Consider the following 13,171-nt stretch of genomic DNA (forward strand, 5'->3'; position numbering starts at 1 on the left):
TCCCTCGTGAAACCCCTCCCCTCGTGCCACCCCTCTCCCTCATATTCCATTGCTTTATTTTTTTCACCCCATGTGTGCATCGGAAATACAATTATGTTATAGACTTGTTCAACAAAATCGTATTTCCTTTGGAAGGATATTTTTGGAAAAAATATTTAAAAGTTCATGTGGGTAGTGCCAATAAAAAAAGTTGATAGTCACAATAGCATGCCCCTTTGACTTTATAGGCCTTTTACTTGAACCCATGTGGAATATGAGTGAGCAAGTGGGGTGGAGTGACTCATTTTAATAGCTCTATTCATATCAATAAGGCTAAAACTTTATGCACCTCCAAAAATTTCTTCTAACACCCCATTACATTCTAGAATATGATGGGTGTGCAAGAAGCAACAATCTATCAACAAATGTGTGCAAATTCACACGAATTGCAACTTGCAAAGAGTGTCGAATACATTCATACACTGAATCAAATAAATATAAACTAGAGAAAATAGGGACCGTAAGATCCAATGATTTGCTCGTAGATGAGTATTGCACGTTATATCTTCACACTTCGTTTTTTTTATCCATATAAAGCTCAAGTACAACCTTTAGGGAAATATCAAATTGCACCTTAATTATTATAATAGTATATTGTTACATTGAGTGGGCGATGAATCTTTCACATTTTATGTTATTGTTATACATTCAAGGATATCGATCCTAGAATTAGATTTTATGTAAATTGTCTAATGTATTCAAGAGAAAAAATATCGATACATGCTGACTTAATTTTGTAAAATATGTAATTATGATAAGCATCACATGTTAATCACGAGGTCCTTAATTTAGTGAGCTACTTCTGAGATATTTTAATTGACACAATTCACATAGTAAGTGTAATGTATCCCTCCTAGCCTCTCTTCTCCTTCTCTTCGATCTCTTTAGTGATTATCAAATTGTGCAACTAGCTTGAGCATTTTTATCTTAATTCTTAAATCACGAGTAGTAGCTAGTCATGGAATATATTCACTTTTTACGTATCACAAGATAGAATTTGGGGGGAATCCCTTTATATTCTTGTTTGCAAGCTATTGTCCATTGGTATGCATTGGACTATGCTCCAGTACAAATATCTTGTTTCCTATATAATATTTATAGAATTTAATTGGCATAAGCGCATTAATAAAAAAAAAAGTATTGAAGAGGTTGCGCACCTTTTCTGATTCTTATCTCCCTTACTCCCTTTCAAATCCTTTTCTATGTATGTTTTCATAGCTTAATATTTCAATATTTTAGAATTTAGAATGTATAATGTAAATTATATGAAATCTAGGGTGCATGTTTTTCAAAGACTCTTTTAAGACTCATTATCAAGAAGGCTGAGAATAAGGTGCAAATCTGTAGAACATGATTTGGTTCTAAAACTCACATTGACTGAGACATGGGAGATAGTTATTACATTACCTTAAGTCTCCCATTTAAAGTCTTCTAATTAAAAAAATATAACTAGGAGAAGATACCAAACTAAAGATATTTTCTTAAGTTTTGTGATAAAAATTAATTATAATAGATATTTTGTATGTGTCATGATAACTAAAAAATAATTATTAGTTTGTTGACTGTTTGGATAATAATTATCTTTAAAATCGTATTAAATATAAATTTTACTTATTAAAAGTATAAAGAACTTTTATATTAAAAATAAATAATTATTAAACTCTAAATTTTTAAAAACATACATGATAAGTAGGAATTGTTGGCACAAAAAATATTTGCCCACAACTGGTTTAGGCATTGATGAGTATTTGAGCAAGTCTAAACACACACTGAAACAAAGGAGAGATCCATTAACGTGAAATGCAAAGACCTTGGGGAACATGAGATTTTTTTTCTTTATTTTAAAAATTTAGTTCAAATGAAATTTTAGAAAATCATAAAAAATAAAAGGAGTAATGGACAAGAAAAATAATAAAATGAGCATTTTTTTAGGAATTAAAAAGTAAATAAAGAAGAATTTCAGCATAAAAAATATAAAAAATTCTCTCTCCAAAGTTTGTCATCCAAACACACTCCTAGCTACTCAATTTTGGAGAAACTTTTCCTTTTCTGTTTTGAAGACATTCTGATTGTTAACTCCCTCCAGAATCTCATCTCCAAACACAACTTCTGAATCGATCAACGAGTTTTTAATAGGCTAGGCAGCATCATTTGCAACTTGTGGTGGTGTTGATCACTTATGTCTATATAACAGCTTTGCCCTTCGGTAAGAAAGAGATAATAGAGTGGAATAGGTGGGTATGGTGAAGCAAAGGATGTAGGTTTAATAACAGGTACTAAGTCTTGGTGGTCATCTTCAACTACATGAGTAGGCAACAATTTGGTATTAGGCATATGGTGGGTCTTGATTCATACAGCAAGGAACAGGAAATTATACAAAATTCCGTTGATAATTGTTGATAGTACTCATTTGGAGAATGATTATAGAGATTTAAGTTAAAAAAATCTATAAAATAAATACTAAAAGCCTTTTGCTTCATTTTTTAAGGTATTTTCTTTAACATTAATTTTAAACTAACTTTAAAGATAAAAAAGTTTCAAGTAAAATTTTACCTTACATTGAAAATTGTAGTGATGTACGTGTAAAATTAAATATTGTTGGGATATTTTTGTGTGGGAGATTCCAATATTCTTCACTTTTAGGTAGACGTTCCCCGTCAAGAGAATCTAGGCCTGCCTTTGTGTTTATTGTTTATAGATTGCTAAGTGGGTCATTACACAGTGCAAAAGAAAAGGAAGGATTACTATATCAAAACGAAAGGGATCGTTAAAGTGGACATCCTACCTTAACTTTGATATAATTTTTTTTTTGGTAATGATCGATATATAATATTTTTAGTGGAAAGAACATGTATATCCTTTAGATAAGTACTTAGAAGTATTATGTATCATAAAATTCACTATATTTAATACATGCAATTGCATTTTTAGAATTCAAACTCTAAATTATTCTTAAAATAACTCCACATCAATTGATGAACCATTTTATATTATTGTCTCTCCGACTCTACTCTCATTTAAGTTTAAAACTTGCCCTACTTCAAAAGGAAATGAGTGAAAAACAGCAAGTACTTGTACAGATGTTTTGAACCAACAGCTAGAATTCTAAAATCTAACTCATATTTTTTTACACTCTTTATCATAAAACCAATAAGTAATTAATGAATAAACTAGACTGAGCTCACGGCCGGTTCTGTTTGTTCACCAAGTGGACTTATCCTCTTTCTCACTTAAGAGTTCCCTCAACAAAGAAACCCATCAACTGCAAATCTGAAATTTGAACTCTTACTCAACGTTTGATCCCTTTGGAACAGGCTTAATTACATTCATCTTTGCTAAATTGTTGGTAACATTGAAAAAGATGTGAAATGTACAACTCAAGGGAATAAGCACTATTTGTCCATCTCATCCATCTATTTATTTATTATAAAATCTAACAGTTCTTACCATTTTCACCACCATAAACCATATATATTATCAAGTGGACTAGCGCAATCGTGGTCCCTGATGTTGCCTTTCCAAACATTTGTGGACAAAATTGTAAAGACTTCACTAAACCTAAAACTTTACAGCTGTGAATCTTAAAGATATGTACCTTTTGTACAAAGCTTAAACCTCATACAAGGGCATATAGAGTTATAGACTATCACCATGTAATTATATGTATGATTGGAAGTTCAAAACATAAATTTCAGTCTAAGAAACTGAATATTAGGGGAAGAAGAACTCCTCAAATGGAGACACATCATTAGTTATATTTCGGTACTTGATTTTAAATTTTTGTTAATGACGTTCTATATTCTAATCCCCCCACATATATCAGGTAAATTTGCATATGTATACTTTGGTTAGATAATATTGATATCAATTCACACGTGACAACATAATGTAATGATAATTAAAAGTTATTGACACAAATAATTTGATACTTAACTCTTTTAATTAAGATTTGAAGTTTGATCTTTGACTTGATCATGAAGTCACAACTAAAAGTATAATTGATCTTAAAGTGAATTGACATAGTAAAATGAAGATGAGTTGGTTTTCAAAATAAGATGTTCTAAATATTTCCTGGTTTGACTAAAAAAAACATAATGCAGTTATAAAAGGAATTGTGAGACAGTTTGTTAAATAGTAATTTTTTTGATTTAATCCCATTTTTAATTTATTAAGTTTTACACTTGTTTCGTTTTGATATATTTATTGTAAGACATTCAATTTTAGTTTTTTATTTTTATATTTTCAAACGTTTTATTTTAATTTTTTTTTATGTTTTTCATCAATAACATTATTACTCCATTAACTTTAAAATTTTAAAATATATTTTTAAAAATAGTAACAGCTAAAAACTATTATTATAAATAATAATATTCTAACCCATAATTGTCTAGTAGATTTAAACTTTGTTGCCACCACTATAACAATCTTATTTATAAAAGTTATTTTCTAGAACTAATATATTAATTTTGTTGATTTCTATTTATTTATTAGTGTTTCCTTTATCTATGATCTTAAGATTCATAGTTCTAAAACATGATTAGCCACCAATCTCATGCACTAGGGAAACACTTTATTGTACGAATTATTCCATCAACATGCCAAATTCAAATTGCAGAACCAACAAACTCATTCACAGATTTACAAACATTTTATTACAGAGAAGAGTTTAAGTTTTTCCTCTCCCCCTACAACGACATTGAGCATGCCGTTGTTCATCTCAAAGGTTATTTTTGTAGTTTATTATTAAAACACACGTAGTAGTGCTTATTAGTTGTCACTATTTTAAACTAAGTATTTCAAAATTTTAAAATTAATGGAGCAGTAACATTATTGACGTAAAATACAAAAAACAATCAACGTGAGTGACTGTGTAAATGAAAACGGATGTACTGAGTCATGGTGACATATTGGTAGTTGTTTTAATAAATAATAAATAATAAGGAAAGGACAAAGTTAACACAGAAGAAGGGTGACTCATCATTGATGTTCCTTCCATTTAGTCCATTCTTCTTCCTAAAACGTAAGTGACTGTGTTGCATTCCATCTACTAACTGTAGCAGCTAAAATCTTCTGTCACAGTCGCACATCAAAGGCAAAGCCTTCGTGCTTACTCATTTGCGTCAAAGCTTTACATGATCTGTTTAAGATTTTGGCTTTTATGATTTGAAAGTTATTATTTTTATTTGATTGACAAAAGTTAATTGTTAATTTGTTAGTTTTTGTTAGCAATCTCTCTCACCCTTCTGCATTCAACAACCAAGCCATCCTTATGACTCCTTGTTGTATGATTGGAAGTTTATAACAAACTTCAGTTAGAAAGAAACTGAGTGTTGAGGGAAGAAAAAGAACTCCTCAAATGGAAACCCCATTAGTGATCCAAAAGCATACTTCAGAACCCGACTATTTGCCGGTGGAAAGCTTGAAGGATGTTATGTTTGTTTTGCGAACGGAGACAGTGAAGATATGGAGAGTAGCACTCCCAATGGCTCTGCTTGCACTGTTTCAGCTTCTCATGGACTCCTCAACTTCCATCTATGCTGGTCATATTGGAGACATTGAACTCTCTTCTATCGGTGTTTACCAAGGTGTCATCGGTGCCATCTATTTTTACTTGCTGGTTAGCACATTTTTACCTCTTCTATTCTTCATAAACTTAATATTTTTCTTATCATTTGATTTCTAAACACCGAAAAATGAAGTTGTTGTTAAGAGTAGTAGTATTAACTCGTTAGAAATAAGCTCTATAAATAGAGTACTTGCTCACTGTCATTGTATCTTTTATCAAAATCAGTCAATTACACTATGAGTTACTTATATGGTATGGTACTCTTCTCTTGTTCTTTGAGATCTACGGTCTCTGGCCTCACCAATTGTGTGTTACTTGCATATCTCCTCAGTTTTCTTATAGGTAACCAAATCCATTAATGAGTAATTTATCTGTCTTTGTGCCCATATGACAACTAACACTGGCAAGTAATTCCATCTCTTGTAAACTTTTGTAAGTATCTGAAGTTGTAATAATGATGAAGAAAGTTCCCAACATTCTTCTTTGAATGCCACTTTTTTTTGCTAGTGTACTGTATGGTATGCTTTTTGAGGAAAACTATGATGGACATGATGAAAGTGGTGATTGGAAGAAGGATTTATGAGCAGCAGTGGAGGATTTATTGTCTTTCACAAAAAAAGAACAGTATTAAAGATTCGGGAGAACAGGTTTTTATAGATTCTAACTCAAAAGAAGTAAATGTAAGGGAAGATGAACATCTTGAGCCTATGAGATGAGAAATTTGGACTGGACGGAAATTGAGAGTTTAAGTTGCAGACAAAATGGGTCAAGGTTGATTCCGACATTTGCACAAGCAGTAGATAGGCAATTCGTGAATTGAAGAGGATAAGGATTAATTGGTAAGGGCCTTGAGCCAGTTCACATACCAGTCACCCAGAACAGTTTAGAAGCATGCACTTGCTAATTGTTATTAGTTGTCATTAGTTTTTTGGGGAGGAAATGGCAGAGTTCAACATTCCATTGTAGTGCAGGCCTGCAGGGGTAAAAGGAAGCATAGTACTTTGTGGTGGTTTTCATGATATATTGAGATGGAAGAGCCATTTTTGGAAAATTATGTGGTACCAGGGGTAGCTTTCAGGCCAATACTGTGTATGTCTGGTTAACTTGACGAGTAGATATGCTTTGCATAAAGCAGCTACTTAACCTGCTGTATTCTTTTTGTGAGGCCTTAGTTAGACACATCTTGTGTTTAAGTTAGGCTTTAATAAATTTTTTTGGCTTATAAAAAGAAAGAACAAAAACTAGCAAGTAAATGTGTGTTTTGATTTTATTTATTTTCTCATATGTGGAAAATTTGGTGTTTTAGTCCTTGTATAATTGAACAATTATTATTGTATCATTGCTATTTTGTCATATGTGACTTTTTGATTTTTTTTTATTATCTTATCTATGATTCATGTGCAAAATTACAGTTTGGTATGTCATCTGCACTGGCAACACTTTGTGGCCAAGCTTTTGGAGCAGGAAAAATTCAATCTACTTGTATTTATGTTCAAAGATCATGGATTATACTTACTGCCACTTGTATAATCCTCTTGCCTATTTATGTATATGCCACTCCAATCTTAAAGTTGCTTGGCCAAGATGAAGGAATAGCTGAAGTTGCTGGAAGATATTCTATACAAGTAATTCCCTACATGTTTTCTTTTGCTGTAGCTTTTCCCATCCAGAGATTTCTTCAGGCCCAGAGCAAGGTTAAAGTAATTATGTGCATAGCATTTGTGGATTTGCTTATACAAAATGGGTTGCTTTACATATTCATAAATGTATTTGGTTGGGGTATAACCGGCTTGGCAATAGTGACTAATATCGTAGGGTGGTTATATGCTGTGGCTTTGGTTGTGTATACCATTGGTTGGTGCAAAGAAGAATGGAGTGGATTTTGTTGGATGGCATTTAGGGATTTGTGGGCCTTTGCTAAGTTAAGCCTTGCATCATCTGTAATGAATTGCTTAGAGCAATGGTATATTACATGCATTATGCTACTTGCTGGTCTACTAGACAATCCTGTGATTGCTGTTGGTTCCTATTCTATTTGGTAAGATGAACTAATCTGCAGCTGTTTAGATTGGTTATAATACAAACTTTTTCCATGATTTTTATTTTCTACTGATTGATTCAGTAAAACTCTTTACATTTCTTGGTATTCCTCATAGATTTACTTTTGTATTTTAAGCTTCAATGTTCAGGGTTGGGACGACATGCTACGCCTTGGAATAAATACAGCCATAAGGTGAGTGACTATAAAATAAACACATGATAACATCAGTTTTGGGTAAATGACATCCTACTTAATTTATCATGGGACTACAATTCTGGTGAAATATTATGTCAATATATGGACTGTTATCAATTACAAAGGAAACTAAATGTAAGAGGTTGATTATATATTTTTGGTTAATATGCTTAGTAGTTCCAACAAATATGGTGAATTTTAATTTTTTTCATTGCACTCCTTTGTTAGTTTTGATGCCAATAAGTTTTAAAAATAGTTCATTGGGCCATATGACGTGCATCTAGACATGCAACCTCCACATGCCATTTAAGATTAATCACTGACATGCCATGTCAAGATACATGTTACGCCATCAAAAAAGATAATAGTGATCAATTTAAATTTATAAGAATCAAAACTAATAACAGTTTTCATAAACTAAAACCAAAATTTCCATATTTATCGGAACTAAGACATAGACATCTATTTTTCATGTATTTGTTTCATTCTTACACTGACTATTGGTTCAATACCCTCCAAGTGTTCGTGTCTCCAATACGCTTGGCATGTCGCATCCAAGAGCAGCCATATACTCTTTCTGTGTGACAATGTTCCAGTCTCTCCTCCTTGGTATTCTTTTCATGACCGTAATTTTCTTTAGTAAAGATGAGTTTGCCAAAATCTTTACCGACAGTGAGGATATGATACTAGCTGCTGCTGATTTAGCATACCTTCTTGGTGTAACAATTGTTCTCAATAGTGCTTCACAGGTGATGTCAGGTAATTGTTTTCTTTGGCAACTTGAAACATTCTTTTTGTAACATTTTCTCCAGCTCATGAGTGTTCTGATATTGTACCCCTAATTCTAGTTTTTTTTTTTTTTTTTTAACATCTCCATAGGTGTGGCCATTGGAAGTGGATGGCAAGTTATGGTTGGTTATATAAACCTAGCATGTTATTACATTGTTGGACTCCCTATTGGAATTTTCCTTGGTTTCAAGCTGCATTTAGGGGTCAAGGTAACAATGTTACTGTTATTGGAAATGTATCTTTACTTCAATGTCAAATGCTGCCTATTTTTGTGTTTGTATCTTTGATCGATCTCCAACTTATCAATTATGAGTTTTCTTTCCTTCAAATTTATACTTAAATGGTTTTATGGTTTAGGGTCTCTGGGGAGGCACAATGTGCGGCAGTATTCTTCAGACTTTAGTCCTCTTTACAATTATTTGGAAGACCAACTGGTCCAAGGAGGTAAGCTATAGGATTTTTTCAATAAGCAGCTGTTTTTTTGGCACTAATTCCAATTTTTTGCAGTGATTTTCTGTATGTTAATTATCCAACAGCAATGTTCGATTTGTATATATACTAATTATCCTACCAAGTTAAGCTATTAATAAGTTTTTTTTTTTACATGCATCATGGCTTAAAAAACAAAAAACAAAAAACAAAAAACAAAAAGGAAGCAACATGCGATTTTGGCTAGAACTTTTATATAAGCAAGAAAGGGAAGACAGGACAAATCTATCGGTTGCTCTTGTGAAGCCATTGAAATGTTGTTTGTTTGTTTGTTTTCTATATATTTTAAAATATTTTTTTGGTTTAAACCTGTCTAATTTGCAATTTAATACTCATAATTATAACTCACTCGAGTGTTGCAATATGCAACAGTGTTTGCCACTAGCATTAGCCAGCTTTATTTTTTCAATGTCTAGTATCTTACGGGGAATGTATGACTGCAGGTGGAACAAACAGCTCATCGCATGCGATTATATGTGGAGCAATAACGGGACTAGTCCTGTGTGAAATACAAATTTGGGTTCTTTTTTATATTTAAGTAATATATACTGTCTCAAGCTCATAAGTGTTCTTCGCATACCATTAATTTTCTCTCTCTATATATGAATGTCAGACACAAGAGAACGTTATTTTACTCAATAAGCCAAATGTAGAAGTAAAACTAAGTAGAAGTAAAAACGCAGACATTGTACGTTATTGGATGTGATCCATGATAACGACGGTCGAATTGTTTCAAAATAAATAAAACTAAAATTCTAGAGTAAAGGATTAACTTAGGTCGTCTCAGAGATACAATTCATTTTGATTTCTACTTTAATTCACTTATAAACAGCAGAAGAAATTTTAGCGAATAGTTTATAGTCAAATGTAAAGGAATGCAAAAATACAAAAACAAAGATGTAGAAACAAAACATAACAAGAATAAAATATGAATCAAGTTTAATAGCATCAACCTAATTCACCAAATCAATGCAAATTGAATTATCACAATTATTACGAATGATGTTCAGAGTGTGAAAGTTCAGTCAAATGCATTAGAGACTGTTCAATAGAATTAATCCCTAAATTGTTTGATATCGCAAATTAGGTTAGAAAATCATCAAAACAATTTGTGATTAAATTTCAAAATTTGGAAATAAATTGATAACCTAATCAGTTTTCAATCCTAAGCATAATCATAATCATGAAAATAAAAAATAGGATTGAAGAAAACAATGAACATTCACAAAGATTAGAAATACCAAACCAGAACTCAAATTCACTCTTGCTTGCAATGGATCCTTGGATTGATTAAGTGTTTAGCCTTTCATGATCATCACCAATGGAAAATTCACGAAATTTGTACAAGAGAAAGGAAAAACAAAAGCGAAAAGAGGAAGAAGAACGAAGAACAGTTGAGAGAAAAAGAGAGAAAAGAGTTTGGTCCTAAAGCTTGTACAGTAATTAAATCTGTTTTTTTATAAATAAAAGTAACTAACTAACTAACTTCCACTAATATATCGAGTGACTATGCAGAAGGAAGGGATGAGCCTGAATTAAGCCCATCTAATATACTTAATTAAACTAATTACACAAAACAAAACTTAAACTCACAGTTCAATTATTCAAGTGCAGAGGTTATGACTTCCAAACCCAATTTGACCCTCGAAAATAACATAATTGATCTAAGCTTGTTTTTGACAAAATTAAAGATCTTTTAAGGACTACTCATACACTCCACTCCATTTGGAGCTCTGTAGTGTCCTAAAGGCCTTGCACAAGATAGATAGGTCGAGTAAACACAAAAATCCAAAAATAAGCCACAAATATTAATTAAGCTTAATAATTTGCCTAAGATCAAAACTAAGTTAAAGTGAGAAAATAAAGGTCAAATAGATGCCAATTGAGTTAAGAAAAATAGAAAAATAATAAACTACAAATGCTCAATCAGATCTCCTATGAAGACCCACACATGAAGGGGAAGTGCGGACGAGACATCGTAGAATGACTGTGTTGGTGCACGCACGCCTTGATGACGAGTGACGAGAGTAACAACAACTAAAGCCAGAGCCACAACCAGTTGTTGATAGGATCATTGGACTTCCATTTGGAGGAGGTCTAGTTGATTTGTCCTTTATTCGATCTTATAAGGAGTACTATGTTGGTCATGTATGGATGGATATGTGTGGCCAAAGCTGAAGTTTGTCAGCCACGGTGCCCAGGTGCTAGTACTCCCTATTCATTGGTAAGTTTTTTTTATTTGTAAGTTTAAGCTCCATACACTTGTGTTAAACAACACAACTATCACTTACGTAAACAAGTTGATGATAAAAAAAATAAAGTAGAATTTGCAACGTGATGATGTCCATAGTTGTTTTCCTTAAAGCATCAAGCGATATGTCATAATCATTTATTCTGATTAATACACACTTCATGTTTTAAGCAATATATTGAATATCAAGAAGCAAAGGTATTGAGTTGCATTAGATCCTTATTGCTATTTATAGTAGATGATATACTCTTCTCTCGTGAGCCATATCACACATACAATACAAATACAAATTATATAGACTGTGTCTACACATTATACGATTGATGTGTATTAAAAAAATAGTATTTAGTCAACATGTAAGAAAAAGTAGTTTTTAGTCATAAATACAATGTTGTAGTGTTTAATTAATGAAAAACACCAAATGTATTTTTATTTTTATTTTTAATTTTTTTTTAAAATAGTACAATGAAATCTAGATTCCATCATCATGATTTTGTTGTGTTGAAGGGTAAGGGGTGCAAAGATGATTATAGTGAAATCACGACTTTGTTATGCATCTTATTCAACACAATCATGATTTTGTGGCAAGGGTAGGTTGGGAATAAAAAAAGGGCCAAAAGGGCCCGTTTCTTGGTTGGGACCGATAGCAAATGGAATGGGACTAACAACAACTCCCACCAAATAATACGTGCTTTCTCACGACTCAAGATCTAGACTGGGACAATCTTTCTATTCTTATCCCCATAGTTACTATTCTCACCATCCATGTGGGTTTTTATTTTTTTTTTAATTTTCAAAATGCCCTTTTTGTGAAAACATGATTTTGTTGTGCAACACATACAACAAAATCTTGTTTTGCCTATTAAATCCTCCCCCAATGCATAACAAAAAAATATTTTTGTTATGTTATATACAACAAAATCATATTTTCGTTGTGCATAACACAATGAAATCATGTTTCTGTTGTACATAACACAACAAAATCATGATTTCATTGTGCATTTTGATTTTTTTTTTGCTTTTTAAAAGGTTTTTGTTCAGAAAATGAATATGAACTGTTGATATTGTAATTATTGAGTGACACAAAATTTTTGACTAACACATGAAAAATTAATGCATATAAATCGATTTAATGTGAATCATTGATATTTTAAGGTGAATTTGGACCGTTGCTTATTATTTTACACAATAATCATAATAATGATGATTTGACAAGCAAACAATAATTTTGTAAAGCTTCATACATCTTGTTAAGATACAAAAGAAAAATACACTTCTGTTGTGTGTTTTTATATACACAATCGAAATGTGATTCCATTGTGCATTGATACACAACAATATTACATTTCCGTTAACCACCTCCTTCAAACTTGAGCAAAATGAGAAGGGAGAAGAGAAGGAGACACACAAAAGCAGAGTGGGAGGAGCAAAGAGAGAAGGAAATGAGAAGTGAGAAGAGACGGGAAGTAGGAAGAGAAGAGAGTGAGCGTGGGTGTGGGAATAGAAGAGTGAAATCGAGAAGGAGAAGAAGCAGGTGGGGTGTGGGAAGAGAGAAGGGGAAGGGGTGTGGCGTAGAACTGCCTCAGGGATATTTTTGTCCTTTAACCAATATTTCAAAAAGTATAAGGTGCAAATAGCAATTTGGGTGTGAGAATAGTAACCCCCTCTCATACACTTTTTACACAACCCAACAACATCTTTTTTTAGGGCTTTAACACACCTACCCTTGCCCAAGAAGTTGTAATTAATTATCAAAGATGAAAATAGTTGATAGTATAGTTATTTAAGTATAGTTCAAATC

At 32.1% G+C, this 13,171-nt stretch overlaps 1 protein-coding gene across 2 annotated transcripts; it reads left to right on the forward strand.

Moving 5' to 3' along the window:
• The first annotated feature begins 4,940 nt into the window (after nt 1–4,940).
• On the forward strand, nt 4,941–9,884 carry LOC100789080 (protein DETOXIFICATION 34). Of its 2 annotated transcripts, XM_006599492.3 has the most exons (8): nt 4,941–5,059; nt 5,256–5,656; nt 7,018–7,643; nt 7,782–7,838; nt 8,362–8,600; nt 8,721–8,839; nt 8,988–9,074; nt 9,563–9,884. In XM_006599492.3, exons 2-8 carry the CDS (start codon nt 5,396–5,398, stop codon nt 9,605–9,607), a joined length of 1,434 nt encoding a protein of 477 aa, XP_006599555.1. In that variant the 5' UTR covers nt 4,941–5,059; nt 5,256–5,395; the 3' UTR covers nt 9,608–9,884. The 2 variants fall into 2 exon arrangements, with proteins under 2 accessions (XP_006599555.1, XP_040866508.1); XM_041010574.1 differs by having other exon boundaries at nt 5,006–5,656.
• The last annotated feature ends 3,287 nt before the right edge of the window (nt 9,885–13,171 follow it).

The sequence above is a fragment of the Glycine max genome, chromosome 16 (genome assembly GCF_000004515.6).
Source record: "Glycine max cultivar Williams 82 chromosome 16, Glycine_max_v4.0, whole genome shotgun sequence".
Classification (NCBI taxonomy): domain Eukaryota; kingdom Viridiplantae; phylum Streptophyta; class Magnoliopsida; order Fabales; family Fabaceae; genus Glycine; species Glycine max.

Excerpts from the sequence above, each read along its gene's own strand:
- LOC100789080 (XM_006599492.3), top strand. The coding sequence starts at position 5,396 with ATGGAAACCCCATTAGTGATCCAAAAGCATACTTCAGAACCCGACTAT. Across the intron at positions 7,839-8,361 it reads GGAATAAATACAGCCATAAG|TGTTCGTGTCTCCAATACGC; the intron begins GTGAGTGACTAT and ends ATACCCTCCAAG. Across the intron at positions 9,075-9,562 it reads AGACCAACTGGTCCAAGGAG|GTGGAACAAACAGCTCATCG; the intron begins GTAAGCTATAGG and ends GTATGACTGCAG.